Source organism: Eurosta solidaginis, chromosome 5, assembly GCF_040869045.1.
Source record: "Eurosta solidaginis isolate ZX-2024a chromosome 5, ASM4086904v1, whole genome shotgun sequence".
In the NCBI taxonomy this organism is placed as follows: domain Eukaryota; kingdom Metazoa; phylum Arthropoda; class Insecta; order Diptera; family Tephritidae; genus Eurosta; species Eurosta solidaginis.
Window position 1 is genome coordinate 11418658 of NC_090323.1, and position 23400 is coordinate 11442057.

General features: G+C 32.8%; 1 protein-coding gene across 26 annotated transcripts in view; it reads left to right on the forward strand.

The window, feature by feature from the left end:
• Positions 1-23400, forward strand: part of nrm (neuromusculin) — an 819260-nt gene that overhangs the window by 663995 nt on the left and 131865 nt on the right. For all 26 annotated transcript variants that reach the window (XR_010953392.1, XR_010953393.1, XM_067786931.1 and 23 more), the window contains 2 exons: positions 19448-19619; positions 21176-21324. Coding sequence is in view for 24 of the 26 variants with exons in the window: in XM_067786931.1 (XP_067643032.1) it covers positions 19448-19619; positions 21176-21324 (321 nt within the window). In the remaining 2 variants the exon portion in view is untranslated. The remainder of the gene's footprint in view (positions 1-19447; positions 19620-21175; positions 21325-23400) is intronic.

Here is a 23400-nt window from a genome sequence, read left to right on the forward strand (position 1 = left end):
ATTGAACAGACAACTAGCAGTGAAAACTTTTTTTCAAATTTCGTCAAAAATATTCTGCCTTTTTATTTCCCTCATATTAGGAAAAATTTGATTGATTGATTTTCAACAACTATATGATGATTTCATATTTCCATTCATAAAAAAATTGTTCACACTTTGTGTGGAGGAAAATTTAAAATACTTTTCAGAAAAAAATTTGTTAAAAATCAATGCGAATTTCGCGAGACCAATAGCTTGTACTTTGTTAAAATAAAATGGATTTGACTTCAAAATTGCATACTCAAAAAAATTCAGAGAACTCGAAATAAAGAGTTCTAGATATTCGTAAAACTTTCTCGCGTTTCGGAGCTTTTTTCAAAGATGGTTTGCGTAGTTTCATTTAGATAGAATGATGTTTTCTACTAAAATATCGAAATTAAAAAGAAACAAGTAAGGAAGGTTAAGTTCGGGTGTAACCGAACATTACATACTCAGTTGAGAGCAATGGTGACAACATAAGGGAAAATAACCATGTAGGAAAATGAACCGAGGGAAACCCAGGAATGTGTTTGTATGACATGTGTATCAAATGAAAGGCATTAAAGAGTATGTTATGAGGGAGTGCGCCATAGTTCTATAGGTGGACGCCATTTAGGGATATAGCCATAAAGGTGGATCAGGGTTGACTCTAGAATGCGTTTGTACGATATGGGTATCAAATGAAAGGTATTAATGAGTATTTTAAAAGGGCGTGGACCTAAGTTCTATAGATGGACGCCTTTTCGAGATATCGCCGTAAAGATGGACCAGGGGTGACTCTAGAATGCGTTTGCACAATATGGGCATCAAACGAAAGGTGTTAATGAGTATTTTAAAAGGGAGTGGGCCTTAGTTCTATAGGTGGACGCCGTTTCGAGATATCGTCATAAAGGTGGACCAGGGGTGACTCTAGAATGCGTTTGTACGATATGGGTATCAAATGAAAGGTGTTAATGAGTATTTTAAAAGGGAGTAATCCTTAGTTCCATAGGTGGACGCCGTTCCAAGATATCGCCATAAAGGTGGACCAGGGGTGACCCTAGAATTTGTTTGTACAATATGGGCATCAAACGAATGGTGTTAATGAGTATTTTAAAAGGGAGTGGGCCTTAGTTCTATAGGTGGATGCCGTTTCGAAATATCGCCATAAAAGTGGACCAGGGGTGACCCTAGAATGTGTTTGTACGATATGGATATCAAATTAAAGGTATTAATGAGGATTTTAAAAGGGAGTGATGGTTGTTGTATAGGTGGTCGCCTTTTCGAAATATCGCCATAAAGGTGGACCAGGGGTGACTCTAGAATGCGTTTGTACGATATGGATATCAAATTAAAGGTATTAATGAGTATTTTAAAAGGGAGTAATCCTTAGTTCCATAGGTGGACGCCGTTTCGAGATATCGCCATAAAGGTGGACCAGGGGTGACCCTATAATTTGTTTGTACAATATGGGTATCAAAAGAAAGCTGTTAATGAATATTTTAAAAGGGAGTAATCCTTAGTTCCATAGGTGGACGCCGTTTCGAGATATCGCCATAAAGGTGGACCAGGGGTGACCCTAGAATTTGTTTGTACAATATGGGTATCAAAAGAAAGGTGTTAATGAGTATTTTAAAAGGGTGTGGGGCTTAGTTCTATAGGTGGACACCTTTTCGGAATATCGCCACAAAGGTGGACCAGGGGTGACTCTAGAATGTGTTTGTACGATATGGGTATCAAATTAAAGGTATTAATGAGGGTTTTAAAAGGGAGTGGTGGTTGTTGTATAGGTGGTTATATCAACATTCAAGTTGATATTTTAAAAAACTTTTATTTTTGTTTGTAATATAAAATTTATTTTTGCCTATTTTTGAGTTTAGATATTTTCAAAAAAACTAATTAGAATTTTCTTTTTTTGAAGTTATTCAAAATTTTAAGTTAACACGAAAACTCAATTAAAATTATTTTAAAAATTAAAGTAAAGAGTACAAAGTTGTTAACACTATATTTACTCCCCCTCCAAGAAAATTTGAAACAAACAAATTATTAATTAATATTAAATGTAACCTTTTTTTGTTTTTTGTTGCTTAATGTATTTGTATTTAAATTAGTGTTAATAAGTATGTTTGCTGGTTTAAGTAAATCAATTGAAATATTTTTAATAGTATTATTGTATTGAATTGTAAATGTTTTATGTTTCTTAGATATAACTTTAAAAGGTCCTTCATAAGGTGATTCTAAATTAGATTTACGAAGAACTTTAACAAAAACATACTCACAATTTTCTAATTGTTTAGGAACGAAAACATTTTCTTTGTTATGATGAAAAAAAACTTTAGAACGAACAAGTGAAAAATATTCTCTTATTTTATGAAGAGCGTCATTAGAAAAATCATGTTCTTTATTACTATTTGAAATAATTAATTCACCAGGTATTCTAAGTGTTTGGCCATAAACAAGTTCAGCAGATGAACATTTTAAATCTTCTTTAATAGAAGTTCGTAAACCAAGTAGAATGAATGGTAAAATGTCAGACCAATGAACCGAGTCGTTTGATGCTATAATTGCTGCTTTTAAAGTTCGATGAAATCTCTCTATCATGCCATTTGCTTGGGGATGGTAAGGAGATGTATGAATTTTATGAGAACCTAAAAGTTTAGTTAATTCTCTAAAAAATTTTGAGGTGAATTGTGAACCTTGATCTACTGTAATATTTAATGGTATACCAAATCGTGGTATATAATTTTGAATAAAAGTTTTTACTATAGTATTTGTTGAAATATCTTTAAGGGGATAAGCTTCAGGCCAACGTGAAAATCTATCAATAATTGTTAAAATATAAGAATTTTCATTTGAAACTGGAAGAGGTCCAACAATATCCATATGAATATGTTCAAAACGGCCTGATGGTATTTGAATTTTTTGGATAGGAGATTTAGTATGTCTTGAAATTTTGGATTTTTGACAATTGATGCAAGATGAAGTCCAATCGTTAATCTCTTTGCGCATGTTAGGCCAATAATATTTATTTTGAATTAATTTTCTAGTTGTTCTTATACTTGGATGAGATAATTAGTGAATTTTGTCAAATATAATTCTTCTCATAGAATGTGGAAAATAAGGTCGAAAAGGTTGTAGAGAAACATCACACCATATATTTAAATTAATAACTGGAATATGAATTTCTTTTAAATTATTTTTAGAATTTTGATCAGAAATGGTTTTTTGTAGAAATGTATCAGTTTGCTGTTCTTTATATAAAGTTTCTAAATTTATATCTTGAGTTGAAATTACATTTATTTCTGGAATACGGGAAAGTGTGTCGGCAACTATGTTGTCTTTTCCACGTATATATTGAATATCATTTGTAAATTGAGCAATATATTCAAGATGACGTAGTTGACGAGGAGATCTATCTACTTTAGAATTTAGAACATGAATTAAAGGTTTATGATCAGTATAAATTGTAAAAGTTCTACCTTCAAGAAAATGTTTAAAATGTTTAATTGAATTATAAATTGCCAAAAGTTCACGATCAAATGTTGAATATTTAATTTCTGTTGTAGTTAATTTTCTTGAAAAATAAGCTAAGGGTTCTAGTATATTATTGCTAGTTTGTTGAAGAACTGCTCCAATAGCAACATTTGATGCATCTACTGCTAATGATAAAGTACCATTTTTGTCGAAATGTGTAAGTAAAGTATTTTTAGCAAAAAGTTTTTTAACATTTTCGAAAGCTGTTGTGGTTTCATTTGTCCAATTTAATTGTTTGAGTTTGTTTTTAATTGCATGTGTTAACATTTCATGCAGAGGACTAAGTTCTGTTGCTAACATTTTAATATATCTGTGATAGTAATTTATCATACCTAAAAATTTTTGTAATTTATTTATAGAAATTGGTTTTTCAAAATTTGTTATGATTTCAATTCTATCTAAAGATGGTTTAATACCTTCGCCTGAAATTTCGGAACTTAAAAAATTTAATTTATTTACACCGAGAGTACATTTTGAAGGTTTGATATTTAAATTATATTCTTCAAGTGTTTTGAAAACTGATTTTAAATGATTTATATGTTGATCTTCATTATCACTGGCAATAAGAATGTCATCAATGTATGTAAATACAAAATCGAAATCAGAAAATATTTCATTAATAAAGCGTTGGAAAGTTTGAGCACTGTTTCGTAAACCGAAAGGCATTCTTACGAATTCAAACATTCCAAAAGGGGTAGTTATTGCAGTTTTATGAATGTCTTCTTCTGCCATTGGAATTTGGTGGTAAGCACGCACAAGATCAATTTTGGAAAAAAATTGTTTGTTTTTTAAATCAATTGTTAAATCGTGAATATGTGGTAAAGGATACCGATCTGGTGTAGTAATAAAATAAGGTCTTCGATAGTCTCCGCAAGGTCTCCAATCATTTGGTTCTTTTTTAGGAACGAGATGAAGTGGAGATGCAATAGGAGAATTTGAGGGTCTGCATATACCCGTTTTAACTAAAAATTCAAATTCAGCTTTAGCAATTTTAAGTTTGATTGGATCAAGACGTCTGGGTTTCGAAAATGGTAAAATACCTTTTGTTTCTATCCTGTGAACCGTATGGTGTTTAACTTTTTTAGTATAATCTGGTTCACAGGTAATAGATTGAAATTCATTAAGTAATTTTGAAAACTTATTTTCGACAATAGGAATTTTGAGTGAGAAAATATCAGAAAATCCAGAAGATCCAGTAACTTTAATTTTTGTAGTAGAATCCATTATTTCTTTATTTTTAATATTGACAATAATTCCGAATTTTTCTAAAAAGTTTGGTGTATCAATGTTCGCAATAATGAATGGAAATTCAAAATCTCTTCTTAAACCTAAATCAATTTTAAGTAGTTTTGTACCAAAAGTTTCAATTGAAGAACCGTTTGCTGCGGTCAAAGTAAGATCCGAATTTCTTTTATAAATTTTAAATTTAGAAAAAGGAATAACTGATACAACTGCGCCGGTATCGATAAGAAAATTAAGTTTATTGAATTTATCAAATATGAATAGGCGACGAGTAGGTTTAATAATAGTTCCATTATCCGTCACCGTCATAATGGATCGTTTCAGTTTAAATTTTGTTCGTAATTTGAATTATGATTTTGATTAAAATTGCATGGGGGTATACATTTGAGAGCGTTATTCTTAAATTTTTTGTGATACCAACAAATAGTTGTTTGTGAATTAAAATTACGATTGTTTGAAAAATTTCTTGATCCTGAAAAATTTCGAGATTTAGATCTATTTCTATCTTTAGATCTTGAACGGATTTGTAATTGATTAATATCATTCGAAATTTTATTTAAATTTTGATAAATAGCCGTAGTTAATTCAGTTAAATTTTTAACGCATTATTCTAAAATATTATTATTTATACTTGAGACTACAGGAGATTTGGAAGATTGAGGTTTATTGATTAAATCAAAAAGTTTGTCAGCTAAAATAATAATTTCATCTCTGGTTTGATTATTATTGGAAGTCAAATGAATTTGTATTTCTTGTGGTAATTTACGAATCCACAATTTAAAGAGTAATTCTTGGCTAACTATGGAGGCAGAACCTATAAGTGATTTCATAAATCTGAATAATTCAGATGATGAACGATCACCAAGTTCAGTTTTTGAAAATAATTGTTCTAATCGTTTTTCTTCGCTAAGAGAAAATCTTTCACATAGAATTTTTTTGATTGTATCATATTTATTAAAAAGAGGAGGAGGGTTAATAACATCTAAAATTTTAGATATAGTATCTCGTTGAAGTGTAATTAGAATATTTTGAAATTTTAAATTATCATCATTGATATTATTAATTTCAAATTGTCCTTCAACAAGTAAAAACCAGGCATCAGGAGAATCTTGCCAAAATTGTGGTAATTTAATAGATTTAGTAGAAAAAAAATTTGTAAAGTTATCTTGTCTTGAAGTATCTTGTGTTATATTAGAGATGATGTTTTGTGTTGTATTAATGTTAGAATTTTGAGTTGTATTGTGAGTCATGATGTTATTTGTATGGTTGATATTTTGATTTTCTGAATTTGTAAATTTACGAGTTCGTATTGGTGAACGTAGAACCATATGAAAAGAAATTTAAATGAAAAATTTGAAAATAAGAAAATATCTAAGATTTTTTTTGGAAAGGGAGTTAACAATTTAAATAAAATATTTAATTTTATATAAAAAATAAGTAAATTTAAATAACTATATTAAAATTGTTAAAATATAAAAATAATCTTAAAATAAATTTAAAAGTTTAAAAGGTTTAAAATTTTAATTTAAATTATAATTGGAAAATTTGTAATATGATATTAAAATAAAAATTATACTTACATAAAATTAAATTAGTAAAAAAATATTCAAATTAATAAGTATTTGATTGATGATTGTAGAGATTTTGAGGGAATAAATGGCGTTTTTTGGGCGTGATAACAATTAAATTCATTGTTGTTACTGTTTATGCAATGGCTTTGTTGTTTTCTTTATGAATCTCATCATTTTCATCGTGATGTCTTATACTTTAAATCCGTTCTTGTGTGTATTTTGCGTAAAATTGTTGTAATAGCTCTTGTTGTAGTGAAGTGGAAAACTTAACTATTGTTTTAAGCGTAGTATATTGTTTTTTAGAGTTCTTTATTAATTAACGATTCGTAGAAAAATTTTATTTTTATTTATGTTGCATAAAATTTATAGCATGTCTACTAGTAAATTTCTGCTATAAGTACTTTATGTTTTTATTTGATTGTCCGCACTTATTTTTGGTTTTTGTTTCGTAAATAGAATTTACAGCGACTGTTATATGCAATTTGCACAAAATATTGTTTATTAATTGAAGTATATTTAAGTTTCATTTTTTTTATCGATGTGCGATTTACAATTTTGGTACTATGATTTTACTTTTTAATTTTTTTGTTGTTTCTTTAAAAGTTTTAACAATTGGTTAAACTATTTTGTTCATCAAATCTGCTAAAATTTGGTTTCCGTTTTCGGGTGTTTCCACACAGTCACATCTACGAATGTCTATGGACTTTCACTTATTTTCACAATAGTAAATGTTTTAGGCACTTTCAAAACGAAATATTTTTAAAGTTAATTATAGCTTCGTATTATAATCACTAAATTCATAATTTTTTGTTGATGCCGAATGTATTTCCAAATTGGATTTTAAGTAAACAAACTGATGGCTGTTCGTTTAGTCTGTTTCGCACAACTATTTACGTCGTTGTAAAAATGACAGAGTAGTTACTTTAAAATTGCGAAATTTTTTGTTCAAAAAATCATTTATCACAAGCACGAGGTATTATATATACAAGCACGGACAGATATAGTTTCAGATAATAAATGTATTTTAATTAAAAATTAGCGAATGGAAATTTTCGTAATCATTACAGTCATTAATGAAATAAAATATTTGCGCAGGATCGTTGGTAGGATCGCCAATATATCAACATTCAAGTTGATATTTTAAAAAACTTTTATTTTTGTTTGTAATATAAAATTTATTTTTGTCTATTTTTGAGTTTAGATATTTTCAAAAAAACTAATTAGAATTTTCTTTTTTTGAAGTTATTCAAAATTTTAAGTTAACACGAAAACTCAATTAAAATTATTTTAAAAATTAAAGTAAAGAGTACAAAGTAGTTAACACTATAGTGGTCGCATTTTCGAGATATCGCCATAAAGGTGGACCAGGGGTGACCCTAGAATTTGTTTGTACAATATGGGTATCAAAAGAAAGGTGTTAATGAGTATTTTAAAAGGGCGTGGACCTAAGTTCTATAGGTGGACGCCTTTTCGAGATATCGCCATAAAGGTGAACCAGGGGTGACTCTAGAATGAGTTTGTACGATATGGGTATCAAATTAAAGGTATTAATGAGAGTTTTAAAAGGGAGTGGTGGTAGTTGTATATGTGAAGGCGTTTTCCAGATATCGACCAAAATGTGGACTAGGGTGACCCAGAACATTATCGGTTGGATACCGCTAATTTATTTATATATGTAATACCTGGCAAGATTTTAAGGGTGTTTTATTTCGCCCTGCAGAACTTTTTCATTTTCTTCTACTTAATATGATAGGTGTCACAACCATTTTATAAAGTTGTTTCTAAAGTTATATTTCGCGTCAATAAACAATCAAATTACCTTACCATGTTTCATCCCTTTTTTCGTATTTGGTATAGAATTATGGCATTTTTTTCATTTTTCGCAATTTTCGATATCGAAAAAGTGGGCGTGGTCATAGTCGGATTTCGTTCATTTTTCATACCAAGGTAAAGTGGGTTTAGATAAGTACGTGAACTGAGTTTAGTAAAGATATATCGATTTTTGCTCAAGTTATCGTGTTAACGGCCATGCGGAAGGACAGACGGACGACTGTGTATAAAAACTGGGCGTGGCATTAACCGATTTCGCCCATTTTCACAGAAAACAGTTAACGCCATAAAATCTATGCCCCTACCAAATTTCAAAAGGATTGGTTAATTTTTGTTCGATTTATGGCATTAAAAGTATCCTAGACAAATTAAATGAAAAAGGGCGGAGCCACGCCCATTTTTAAATTTTCTTTTATTTTTGTATTTTGTTGCACCATATGGTTACTGGAGTTGAATCTTGACATAATTTACTTATATACTGTAAAGATATTAAATTTTTTGTTAAAATTTTACTTTAAAAAAATTTTTTTTTAAAAGTGGGCGTGGTCCTTCTCCCATTTTGCTAATTTTTATTAAGCGTACATACAGTAATAAGAGTAACGTTTCTGCCAAATTTCATCATGATATCTTCAACGACTGCCAAATTACAGCTTGCAAAATTTTAAATTACCTTCTTTAAAAAGTGGGCGGTGCCACGCCCATTGTCCAAAATTTTACTAATTTTATATTTTGCGTCATAAGTTCAACTCATCTACCAAGTTTCGTCGCTTTATCGGTCTTTTGTAATGAATTATCGCACTTTTTCGGTTTTTCGAAATTTTCGATATCGAAAAAGTGGGCGTGGTTATAGTCCAATATCGTTCATTTTAAATAGCGATCTGAGATGAGTGCTCAGTAACCTACATACCAAATTTCATCAAAATACCTCAAAATTTACTCAAGTTATCGTGTTAACGGACGGACGGACGGACGGACGGACGGACATGGCTCAATCAAATTTTTTTTCGATCCTGATTATTTTGATATATGGAAGTCTATATCTATCTCGATTCCTTTATATATGTACAACCAACCGTTATCCAATCAAACTTAATATACTCTGTGAGCTCTGCTCAACTGAGTATAAAAAAATTCGTTTGACAATATTTTATTAAAATAACCAATATTATTTGTCTGTGTTCACTGCTGTATTTGTCGTCTCTCAATCCAGCAGTAGAGTCTCTTTCTCAGAATAATGAGCGATGTAGTACCTTCCCTCGTATGCTCAGCGAATTTGTCTCTGCCCGAAAATAATACTAAGCAGCGTAGTTCTCTTTGCCAACATTGCACTAAGTGAAGTTTGTCTCCAAAATGCTGAAGAATTTATACTGTTTTGGAGTACAGCACTTTTTCTCATACATAACAATCTCGTTCTCCTCCTACAACCGTATTGCGTGTGGCATTGTATCCGATCACAATACTGAGTGCTATTATTTCTTTGAAACCATTGTTTTTTTTAACTCTTTCCTTTGCTGCAAGTGCGTTTTCTCTTTCCTACCATACTGCTGAGCGGTGTAGGCTCTCTCTAACCACAGTACTGAGCAGTAAAATATATTTACCATATCAGTATTTCTCTCAACACTGTAAGCCAATTCACAAGGTCTCATATTCGCCGTATGTGCTATGCTTTAATACAATTTTATATTGGATACTACGGCAACAACTCAAATCTTAAAATTTTACATGAGTACGACACTCTTATGAATTGCCCAAGTATATATGTGACCTGGTCTATGAAAAGGGCCTTACATGCGAAAACAAGTTTTCGAGAAAACAGCAGTTGAAGTGAAACAACTTTTTCCGTCAGTTTCTCGTTAGTTACTTTTTTGTTAAGTTGTTACTCTGGGGGTTTTTGGTTTTTGATTTTTCAGATCTTACCACGTGAAAGAGCGTCCCAAACTCTCTCCGAATCGACAAGAAAGTGCAAAATAATTTTTTGACACGTAAGGTCCCTTTTCGTAAAGCAAGTCACATATATTGATCTCGTTCCTTTCCCGAAAATGCACTGAACAGCGTTTCCTCTTTCCCACCATACTAATGAGCAGTGTTGGCTCTCTCCGATTGCAATACTGAGCAGTATTGTCCCTTTACCGCAGCTGTATTTTATCTACCAGAGTACATACCGATCTCGTTCCCTTAACCCAATGTTACTGGGCGTTGTTGTCTCTTTATTGCTTTTTCGTTTCGACAGATCTTAATCCTTCACTCAGTTCTTTTTCATCTCGTCCCTTTCCCGCAACCGAACTGATAAGCTTGCCTTTTTTACGTGGCTACTCTAGTATATATCACAAAATTCGATGGACCTTCGCTACATTACTTGCAGACTGATAATGTAGGTTCAATTATTCGAACCTCAACCTAAAACCTCAACATTTGTTAGAGCGAGGAGCTATATAGAAGCATTTCTCTCCTGCTGTGATGCAGTTCCCCCAGCCAGATGGTTATTGCATCTTTAAAATGGGTCTCTCACATTGTCTAAAAAAATATACAAAATAACTGCTCTCAATTTCTTAAAGTACACAAATTCTATAATGGGATAACAAAAATTCAATCGAGGATTACTCAGAAAATATCAAAATTCAATAAAAATCTAAAATAATTGCATTACTACTGTAGTACAGATGAAATTTAGGCCGACTTCTTCTTAATTTTTTTTTGTATTGCCTAGTATATTTGCGAATTGGCAGGGTAAACTTCATACCAACTCTGGAGGGTGTTCTCCAATTAAGTAATGATGTAATATTTCGGGAATCGAAACAGGTACCTCTGGTTTGAAAATCGAACGTATTATACACTAAGCTACAACGGGCGCCACAAGAAAGGCAATTTTATATCCTTAGCTTGGGCTGCTCCAAAAACAAGCACATGAATATTTGTAATATCTGAAATATTTGATACTTTCATATTAAATATTATATACTCCATCATGGCTCGTGGTACTGTTGAATTATTACCAAAAAGGATATATCAAATAATACAACAAATAAGGATATGTTCATACAAATGTACGAGTGTCCATGAAAAGCTAAACCCACCAAAAGAAATTTAAAAGAGATAAAAATCTAAAATAAAATAAAAGTAATAGCAATCATGTCTTAGTTGAATGGTCGGTTAGTAGGAATTGAAAAATATTTTGTGTGCAAGGAAGCAAAACGTACTACATTTATAAAATCCAAAAACACAAAAAAACAGAAATGAAGCAAATAAGTTGATGTTAGCAGAGACATGTTAGATTTTAAAACAAGAACAATTCCTTAAAGCAGTACGCCACAAGATAATCTAATGTGGTTCCGGAAGTAAGAAACAGTTAAGAGTCAACGTTAAGGGAAACCATCATCCATTACAAATAAAATACACACAAGAAATACACAACGGTCTAACAGATGGACATATGAATCCCCGGCAAGCCAGTCACATATACATATATACTATGTATATTAGACTGGGTCGATTTATTAACCGATATCGCGCCATCGATTTTTCGATAGGATTTGGGCTCAGGAGAAAACGTTTCACTACGTATACCCAAAAAAAAATTTTCGAGTCTGCGAAATTAAATTTTTTTTGACTTTTTATACTCAGTTGAGCAGAGCTCACAGAGTATATTAACTTTGATTGGATAACGGTTGGTTGTACAGGTATAAAGGAATCGAGATAGATATAGACTTCCATATATCAAAATCATCAGTATCGAAAAAAAATTCGATTGAGCCATGTCCGTCCGTCCGTCCGTCCGTCCGTCCGTCCGTCCGTCTGCCCGTTAACACGATAACTTGAGTAAATTTTGAGGTATCTTGATGAAATTTGGTATGTAGGTTCCTGGGCACTCATCTCAGATCGCTATTTAAAATGCACGATATCGGACTATAACCACGCCCACTTTTTCGATATCGAAAATTTCGAAAAATTGAAAAAGTGCGATAATTCATTACCAAATGTGGATTAAGCAATGAAACTTGGTAGGTGAGTTGAACTTATGACGCAGAATAGAAAACTAGTAAAATTTTGGACAATGGGCGTGGCACCGCCCACTTTTAAAAGAAGGTAATATAGAAGTTTTGCAAGCTGTAATTTGGCAGTCGTTAAAGATATCATGATGAAATTTGTCAGGAACGTTACTCTTATTACTATATGTCTGCTTAATAAAAATTAGCAAAATCGGAGAACGACCACGCCCACTTTTTAAAAAAAAAATTTTTTTTAATTCAAATTTTAAAAGAAAAGTTAATATCTTTACAGTATATAAGTAAATTATGTCAACATTCACACCCAGTAATGATATGGTGCAACAAAATACAAAAATAAAAGAAAATTTCAAAATGGGCGTGGCTCCGCCCTTTTTCATTTAATTAGTCTAGAATACTTTTAATGCCATAAGACGAACAAAAATTTACCAATCCTTGTGAAATTTGGTAGAGGCTTAGATTTTAGGACGATAACTGTTGTCTATGAAAAAGGGCGAAATCGGTTGAAGCCACGCCCAGTTTTTATACACAGTCCACCGTCTGTCCTTCCGCTCGGCCGTTAACACGATAACTTGAGCAAAAATCGATATATCTTTACTATACTCAGTTCACGTACTTATCTGAACTCACTTTGTATTGGTGTAAAAAATGGCCGAAATCCGACTATGACCACGCCCACTTTTTCGATATCGAAAATTACGAAAAATGAAAAAAATGCCATAATTATATACCAAATATGAAAAAAGGGTTGAAACATGGTAATTGTATTGGTCTATTGACGCAAAATATAACTTTAGAAAAAAACTTTGTAAAATGGGTGTGACACCTACCATATTAAGTAGAAGAAAATGAAAAAGTTTTGCAGGGCGAAATCAAAAGCACTTGGAATCTTTGGAAGGAATAATGTTCGTGGTATTACATATATAAATAAATTAGCGGTACCCGACAGATGATGTTCTGGATCACCCTGGTCCACATTTTGGTCGATATCTCAAAAACGCCTTCACATATACAACCAAGGGCCACTCCCTTTTAAAACACTCATTAATACCTTTAATTTGATACCCATATCGTACAAACACATTCTAGAGTCACCCCTGGTCCACGTTTATGGCGATATCTCGAAAAGGCATTCACATATAGAATTAAGGCCCACTCCTTTTTAAAATACTCATTAACACCTTTCATTTGATACCCATATTGTACAAAAAAATTCTAGAGTCACCCCTGGCCCACCTTTATGGCGATATTTCGAAAAGGCGTCAACTTATAGAACTAAGGCCCACGCCCTTTTAAAATACTCATTAACGCCTTTCATTTGATACCCATATAGTACAAACAAATTCTAGAGCCACCCCTGGTCCACATTTATGGCGATATCTCGAAAAGGCGTCCACCTGTAGAACTAAGGCCAACGCCTTTTAAAATACTCATTAATACCTTTCATTTGATACCCATATAGTACAAACAAATTCTAGAGTCACCCCTGGTCCACCTTTATGGCGATATTTCGAAAAGACGTCCACCTATAGAACTAAGGCCCACTCCTTTTTAAAATACTCATTAACACCTTTCATTTGATACCCATATCGTACAAACAAATTCTAGAGTCACCCCTGGTCCACGTTTATGGCGATATCTCGAAAAGGCATCCACCTATAGAACTAAGGCCCACTCCCTTTTAAAATACTCATTGTCACCTTTCATTTGATACCCATATAGTACAAACAAATTCTAGAGTCACCCCTGGTCCACCTTTATGGCGATATTTCGAAAAGACGTCCACCTATAGAACTAAGGCCCACTCCTTTTTAAAATACTCATTAACACCTTTCATTTGATACCCATATCGTACAAACAAATTCTAGAGTCACCCCTGGTCCACCTTTATGGCGATATTTCGAAAAGGCGTCCACCTATAGAACTAAGGCCCACGCCCTTTTAAAATACTCATTAACATCTTTCATTTGATACCCATATCGTACAAACAAATTCTAGAATCACCCCTGGTCCACCTTTATGGCGATATCTCGAAAATGCGTCCACCTTCAGAACTAAGGCCCACGCCCTTTTAAAATACTCATTAACACCTTTCATTTGATACCCATATCGTACAAAATAAATTCTAGAGTCACCCCTGGTCCAATTTTATGGCGATATCTCTAAAAGGCGTCCATCTATAGAACGATGGCCCACTTCCTCTTAAAATACTCTTTAATACCTTCCATTTGATACACATGTCATACAAACACATTCCAGGGTTACCCTAGGTTCTTTTTACAACATGGTGATTTTCCCTTACTTTGTCTCCACAGCTCTCAACTGAGTATGTAATGTTCGGTTACACCCGAACTTAGCCTTCCTTACTTGTTTCAAGTATGATTTTTAAGGTTTTTTTCATGACCACTAAAAAGATTTTCATTTGATTGTAAAATTTTTTGAAAAAAAAAACTTTTAAAGGCAATGTTTTTAGCGGACATTTTTGGGTCGGACAGGGTATACATATGAAAATCTTTTTAGTAAGTCATGAAAGCAACCTTAAAAATCAAAGTCGAAAAAAAGTAAAAAAGATGAAATTTCGCAGGCTCGAAAATTATTTTTTTGGATATGCGGAGTGGAACTTCTTTTCTTGAGCCCAAATCCTATCGAAAAATCAATGGCGCGATATCGGTTAACTTTCGTCCATACAAATCGACCCACCCTAATGTATATATATATGTCTTTTGATATATTTACAAAACTTGACAAATATATACATGCGGGTAAGATAAGCACACAACCACAAAAAGGATAATGGTAGCATCTGCGTCAGTTTCGCCAAGAGTTTGCTTTGTATCTGAAGAAGTTGGACAGACGCGCTTCTTACTTAAGTTGAATACGATTTGGTTAAGTGAATGGACAGTTTTACTAAATATATTGAATTATTCTCTTTATTATGTGGCGAACTTATTCATGTGGGTATGTGTTTACGTAGATATACAAATATGTTTGTGTGTGCTTTTGGCTTTAAAATGACATTTGTGGTATGAAAAAGTTTTCATAAGTTCTATGACATTCGTTATATTTTTTAAACAGTAAGATTAAATGAGTTATTTTGCACGCAGCAACAAAATCTAGCCTTATATAAGACTTATTTCAATTGGTCAAAAGCCTGATGGAATAAATTCCAAGAGCAAATTTTTCAAAAAAAAAAAGTTTTCTTTTGCTAAAAGAAGGGGAAACTTGAAAAATTAGGAACAAAACGTCTAAATTTTTTTGTATTTTATGCGTAAACGTCTTTACTCATGTTATTGGGGAACCCAGAATGAAAGCGTAATTTTATAGCGTTTTCTTTTCTGAAATAAATTATTGCCTAAGTAAATGGTAAAGCCTTAATAGAGTTACTCCTACCGCAGAAAATTTTCAACATTTATAGGGCATGCAAAGAACATAAATGGATACCCCGTGTATTAGCTGATTTTCACAAACGCGCTTTCAATGATAATAAAAATTCATTAACTATTATTTCCCTTATTTCAATTTTCTTCGTTAAAAGTTGTGAAGTTACGAAAATAAATTGTCACGAACAGCTTGTTTAGCAGAGTTGCACTGCTACACCGCCATTTTATGCAGGGTAAAAGTGTAATGCTTTTGCGTTGTGAGCAGGCAACAATTTTCACAAAAGAGCGAAATCGCCGTAAAGGCGTTACGCTTTTTAGAATAGAACAAAATATATTTACAACCCTTGCGCGGCGTACAAAAAGCGTAACACTTATGCCAGAAAAGAAAACGCTATTAGTCCCTACACTGCAGCGCCATGTGAGAACAATGTACGTGATGAAGTTGATATGAGCGAAAACAGATAGGAAATTAAGGCAAAGCAGAGCGATGCAAGCAAAAGAAATAAAAGGAAATAGAAAGTAAAGAGAAGAAGAGAGAGGGGAAAAGAAAGGAAAGAATAAGAGTCCAAAATGAAGCAAAAATGGAAGCCCGAACGACCGGTTATCGGTTGGTTATCGAAAAGTTATAGATTTATTATTGAAAAATTATAGACCGTTTATCGAAACAACAAGAAGTTATCTAGTTATTGTAGGTTTGTTATCGGTCTTTAACCAATTTTTAAAAGTGGGTTATTGAAGCACTATCGATGGTTTATCGATTGTTTATCGAAAAGTTATTGATTTGTTGTCAGCGTATAGAAAATTTAGCGACATGTTATTGAAAATTTATCGATTTTTTGTAAAAACGTATTCATCTCTTTTAAATATGTTATGGAAGTGTAACTAATTTGTTATCGGTAATAACGCTTCAATATAAAAGCGAAAACAAATCTGTAAATCGTCGATAACAAGTCGATTAGAAATCAATATGCCGATGACGCGGCGACAACAAGCAGATAAATAACGGATTATTCGATGGTAATATTTGGCTATTGATTGTAAGCCATTAAAAAATAACTTATAAAACCATAATTTGTTGGCATCGTTTTTTACCGATTATAAGCTAACGAAGCTCATCTCAAAAAGTCCGAAATTTATTGTTTCTAGTAAAGTTAGCGCTGTTGTGATCTAACTTAAGCCCCTGGGCGAGGTCTTATTAACTTGGATGATTGGTTTTCTGCACATCGATATTGACGAGCATTTATTAAAGCTAGGCTAATTAAAGTTGAACTGGCCGGTCACGAAATATATCACCTAGACTGTTCATAAGGTTACCAGGATTTGTTTGACCACCAAATAGCAAAACCTCAATTAATTATCAGTACTAGAGGTTTTGAACTTAGGTAAAATCTGGCAACACTGCCGCTCCTAGTAGCTGGGGCAGGTCACGAACACAGAACAAGCAAACCGTTTCTTCCTTCAGCTCGCACTTTTTACATCTGCTGTTACTAACGAGGCCTTACTTATAAACATAGGACGCCAAAAGAGTCTTCTCTCTTTAAAGATATGATTAACTTTGTGAATATAATATCGTAGAATTTGCGCATGTCCTTTCTGCTTTTAATTTTTCCTCATTTATCGTCAACCGTCGATTCATTGAATCCTGCATCCTCAATTTCCATCTCATCGGTATTTTCGTTACCAGCATTCTTCTTGATGAAATACCATATGAGATTATTGGCTTACTTGCGGACTGACATAAACAACAGGAATAACGTTAGAAATACAAATTTTCACAAAACTCAACCTTAAGTACATTAGATACCCCAAATATTGCTCAAATTTTAGTTCTGCTTTTAACACTTTCTTCACCTTTTGTGATTGTTTTTTTAAAGCTGAAAAAATATACATTACATGTGATCTATTCCATAAAAAAAGGTTGAACTTGCTTTTCTTAAAAAATTAGATTTGTCGTTGACAACATTATCCGCGTTTACCGTATACATGCAGACCAGTTTGCATGCGTTAGTTGAACTTTTCAATTTACATATAAACAAATAAGATATTACACATCCATTCTATTCAACGTCACACATTAGTACAATAACGCAGTAAAAAAGTTTTTTAAAAAATATATGAAATTTACTAACAAAAAAGTATATTTTATTCTTTACCATTTCTTTGCTAAGGCAAACACTGTTGACTTGGGCAAACCGTACAAAGCTTTAAATGTTGCCTTTCTTCGCCAATAGCTGATTTCCTTTTTTCTTTTTGCGCTTGCCATATTTTTTTTCACTTTTAACTCTTCTTTGTCATCTTTATCAGGCTATTTGAATTGTATGAATTTTACATATGCAAAGTAAATTATACGCAGCTTATCTCTGTCATGCGGGAGCACCACAACTCATGCATACATAAATACGCATAAATATATTTATGAAAAGGAAAAATTTGCAGGAAAATATCAAAACTTCTGGCTTTCCTTCGTTTTGTTGGTAGATAAAACTTTATTTCCTCATGTGACCGTAGTCACTTAAGCATGACAAGGATATATTTGATTTGCAACATATTTTTTTTTTTATTTTAATTTTACTTTTTTCTTGCCTTTGTTATCATTCCTTTATCTTTAGTCGATTATTGTATCAGTGCGTGTCCCTTAAAAATAAAAATTTTATATTCACTGATTTTAGCAAATGGTATTTCAGGCATTTTTATGTATAAAGGTATGAGTAAGGGTATTAACAAATTTTTTCATTAGAAATTTGATTTTCAAAATGACTCTATAAAAGCTTTGTGAATAAATTTAAAAAGGTCTACATCTTTCTTCGCATTTATTCCCTTCACACAAAAGAGCAAGTAAAGTGATATAAATCTGTGTTTACGCAAGGGAGTGATTGCAATTGAGATACTTTAATAAAGATATGTATACGTTTCGTCCTAAAACAAATTTTTATATACCCAGTTGTGTCAAGTACTGTCTTTCATCTTATATTTTATATGGCGGTGATTTGTTTCATTAAAAAGAAAATCGCTGTGTCGTTATTTTTGATATTGGCATAAGTCTACCGAAAACAAAATTTTTCTAGTGATCATTTTAGTGCATAAAGGTATTCATTATTTTGTGAAGAATTTAAACAACGTGGCATCAGGACGGTCAAGACGATAGCTTGTTTTGATTATACCTCGTAAATATCTTCATGCCATTTTATCCCGGCAGTGGGATTCGCACCCGCATTCCTGCTATGTTTGAACTGTTGCAAAAGCCATACCTTTGTTGTCGTGCAAGTAAAATTATCCAAAATAAGTGTCAAACCCCTTTATGGCATTTGCAAAGCCTTCTTCCTTGCGCTCATCAGCGCCACACATCATATCATATGACATGAAATCACATTAAATGATATCACATCACATAAAATCATATCACTGAGCATCATATCACTTGAATTATATCACATCACATAAAATCGTATCACTGAACATCATATATACATGAAATGATGTCACATCACATAAAATCATATGACATCACAGGACATCAGACGACATCACATAAAATCACATCACACGACTTCACATCACAGCATATCATATCACATCACCTAAACTCATATCACACGCCTTCTCATCACATCACATGAAGTCACTTCATATCACTATTATCCACCTGACCAAAGCATTTGTTTCTTCCTTTAATTTATTTACAAAATAAGTCACTATTTGGAATTTAAACTAAATTTGCTATTTAAAACATACTTAACATACGTTAATAAAGAGCCTTTTGTGTATTGGTCGGTTACTTAAATCAAATTTTGAGTCCCTTAAGCAGTAATACAATATAGCTCTATAAATAAACAACACTTATAATATTATCAGTAATTTAAAGTAACTATATATTTCTGTTCCTTTGCAGATGAAAGCATTAGCGAACACGAAGGCAAATCAGTGGTGATACCCTGCCCAGTTAACAAAGACAAATGCGGTAATCTGCATTCGATAAATTGGTTTAAGGGCGACGATCGTATTGCTGCAATGCTATTGGGTGATAGCAATGTGACGAGTGTGTCCGATGAATTTGCGAACAGGTAAGCGAATTATATATCCAGCTCCAAGTTCCTCTTTTACTTTGTTATATATTATAAGAAATAACCAAACAACGTTTCCTAATGACTTTAAAAAGGTTCTGATTTTCTAATTGTGATGCTTTTTAAAAAAAATCAGAACGCAGTTCAGAATAACATTCTCTCTATATCTAATTGCACTTCCTTCTTTGCGATACCTTACCTTTGAGTTACCGGGATTGCCCCTGAATCTATTTCCTCTTTTTATTAAAGGTTCATTAGTGAAATAACCAACACAAAACGCCTCATTGAAGGTTCTCGCGACCTTAGCGCTTTACTTCAAATAGTCATCAACCAACTGCTTACGTAGTTCGACAGAAGACAAGACTCACGGCGAATGCAGATGTCTGAGCATCTGGAGTCGGGTTAACCACCATCGTGGAGAAAACTTATCTAGTGTTATTTACTAGGAAATATAAGGTTCCTTTTGAACCTAGCCTAGTCTTGAAAGGGTAACCTTACAAACAAGTACAGCACAAAATTTATAGGAAATATATTAGAAGGTAAACTGTTGTGGAAACTTCATGTGAAGGAGATCGAGGAAGGCCTCTGCGGAACTGTATGCATGCAAGAGAATGCTAGGACGTACGTGAGGAATCTCGTTCAAACTCTCTCATAGAGTATTTACGGCAATTTCCAAATCCATACTTAAATATGTGGTCATTGTTTAGTGGACAGCCGTTGTGCCGGGTGCCGTTAAAGGCTTTAGGCCTAGAGGCAGCTTGAGTGCGCGCCGTATGACCATTGCAGTATAGCGCCATCTAATATAGAGCAAACGGACTACATGGTCCCGTAGCTGAGCTTCAAAAGAGATATTGGGCCCACAATAGAGCGGAAATGGCAGAATATACTATATCGATGATTCCGGAAGTGGTTGGGTCTGATATTTACTCTGTTTATTCAGATATAAGTAGATCCTACAGGCTACCCGACCACTGCAGTGTTTTTCAGGTAGAAATTGTAGGCGTTAAGAAAACAGCAGAAATTTTGTAGTAATCATGTTTAACGTGCAGTCGCATATATATTGGAGAGAGATACGCATTGGATACGCTTCAATCAAAGTAGATCATACAACCTTACTGGGCTTTCGGCCATAAATGAATAAAAGGTAGCCAACAAGTAGCTAAAAGGCTCATGAGTTGGCAAAGGATGGTGCAGCTATTACTTCTTACTAAGTAATAGTTTATGACCACGCATTTGTGAGCCCCATGCTGGGCAACATTTTTCAGTCAGGCTTGAATTTCCGTAGTAACATTAAGGCTGTTTGAAGTCGCTTCAATTTTCATATTACCAGTCTAATACTACATACGAATGAGTATATGTAGGTATATTTGGCCAATAATTTTGAGGAAATAATTGTTCTTAGCGATGATACATATTTACACATTCCGTGGCAGTTCTGAGCGCGGTGTTTTGACGGGCCAGCAGAGTCTAATAAAGTGGCAACATTCGCCATATCAGCTATGTAAAGTAAATTCATCTAACGCATTTTTTACCTTTCCTTTTTTTTTAATTTACAGAGTCAGGGTGGAGCAAAGTCCATATAGATTAGTTATTAAAGATTTAAAAATATCTGATGAGGATATCTACTTATGTGATACGACATTTCTTATACCAATCGAAACGTGTGATAATTTCAACGGCTATCGTGTCGAACTGAATGTCTTAGGTAAGCTAAATTATTTTCATTTTATTTATATATTCTAAGCATAGTAAAGAAGTGTATTTTTAATTTTATGAGAACTATATTTAAAAATATAACTTAATTATGTGTTTACATTTTAAATTTAATTATTTGCTTCTGCATGTTGCAAAATAAATTTGTTCTAATTTTTAAAATTTGTGTTGATTAATTGGCTTATCGTGTCACGTTTGAATTGAAAAGCAATATTTATGATTGAGAGTTGTGAGCGTTCAACAATTTTTGATTTTATTTTAAATTTTTAAATTTTTTTTAAACTAATATATCTACTAACCTAATTAGCATGCGATGTGCCGAATAAAAAAATATACATTTTTTTTTGCTTTTGCATGCATTTTGCTTGACATGATTTTTTGATTTTTGCTTATAATGGGAATGTATAAATATATGCTGTATTCTGAAATTTTAGTACCCTCTAATAAAAAGGAGAATGGCAATCCAACTAATTTAAATAAATAAAAACAATTTCTAAACCAAAAAGTGATTAAATTTGAAAAACTTAATGACTGATATCTGCTTAATCAATTGGTGTTAAAGAAAAGCTGAGACCGTCATTTGTTTCATACATCTTTAGAACTCAGCCATCGTATAAGAAATATGACAGTAGCGCCACCATCGGTATTAACGCAATAAGCCAATACCGCGCAGACTTACACCGCCTTATTGCTGCTAAGCCCATGTTTTCAGCTCCTTTTTCTAGTTTGGAGTAAGAGGAACTTACGGACGATCATGTCAACGTCACCAGCATACGCAAGTAATTGCATGCCCTTATAGAAATTTGTTACAGGGCGGTCAAATTCTGGTGTTTGTACAATTTTCTCCAGCATCAAATAAAAAAACCGCATGTTAGAAGGTCCCTCCCAATACTAATTAGCCTACCTTCTCTTTGGTGTGCTACCTTATATTTTACTTCGATATTGGGCAAGCCCAATAAAAAAAAAATCGAGTCGAAAAAATTAAAAAATTTGTTTGTCCGGGTCAGCCACACAAAAATGGACCTACTTCAAAGAAGCATTACGGGAGCCATGAAAATAACCCCAACGGCTGCACTGTATGCCATCAGTAGGATCTGTGTTAGAATATGTTGATCCGGAAATAAACAGATCCTACTAGCTGCTAGACCTATGTTGTGCCTTTCAGGCGATAGTAGTAAGCAAACACTGCGACTGCGGCAAATTTTTATAATGACAGTCAAACAGCAATTAAGGCGATAATCTCGCATAGCACAACACCTAAGAGTATGCTAGAATGTAATTGTACGTACAAGTTAGGTCCCAGGGCATATAGGAATATATGGGAATGAAAAAAACTGATGAGATCTAGGAAATGCCGGGTTGGAGGAGTAAACAATCGAACATGTTTTGCGTTCGTATCCTGTACTTTCCAGACATAAGTTTTTGTTAAGGTTTTTTTAGTTTGGCCGTTTACTTTTTTCTCTAGGTTCCCCACAATAAATTCATATGCTGTTACGTTTTGACGCCAAATTATTTTAATTGTAGCAGAAATTCTATATCGATGAATGTTTCTGTTGCGTTCAGAAAAAGTATTTATAATTGGTTTTTCCTGCACGCACTCCAAAAATTAAATCAATCCACTCATTCATAACTAACTAAATAAATTAATAAAAAAAAGAAAAGATTGTGCTTTTTAACTTCAACTAATAAATTTGCTATTCGCTTACTAACCAAAAATGTCAGCCATTTATTTTATATTTCATAAATTTTCAGCATTTTTAATTTTCTTGTTGCATACAATTTTTAAACCATATTTCGTTCATTGCTCACACAATTTTTGAATTCATTGCTTTTTCATTGCCAATTTAAGTTGCTTTTCAGTTTTCAATATTTTTTGTGTGCTTTTTTTGCTTTCTTTTTACGCTCTCTCTTTCCTATCCATACACACACACACAAATGTTGGTATTTAAACTGCAATTTATAGCGTTATTCTACAAAAATTCAAAATGGTGTGGGTTTCATATCCAAGAAGTGCTGGAAAAAGCTATTCGAAAAACATAATTCCAATTATAAAAACAATAAAAAAATT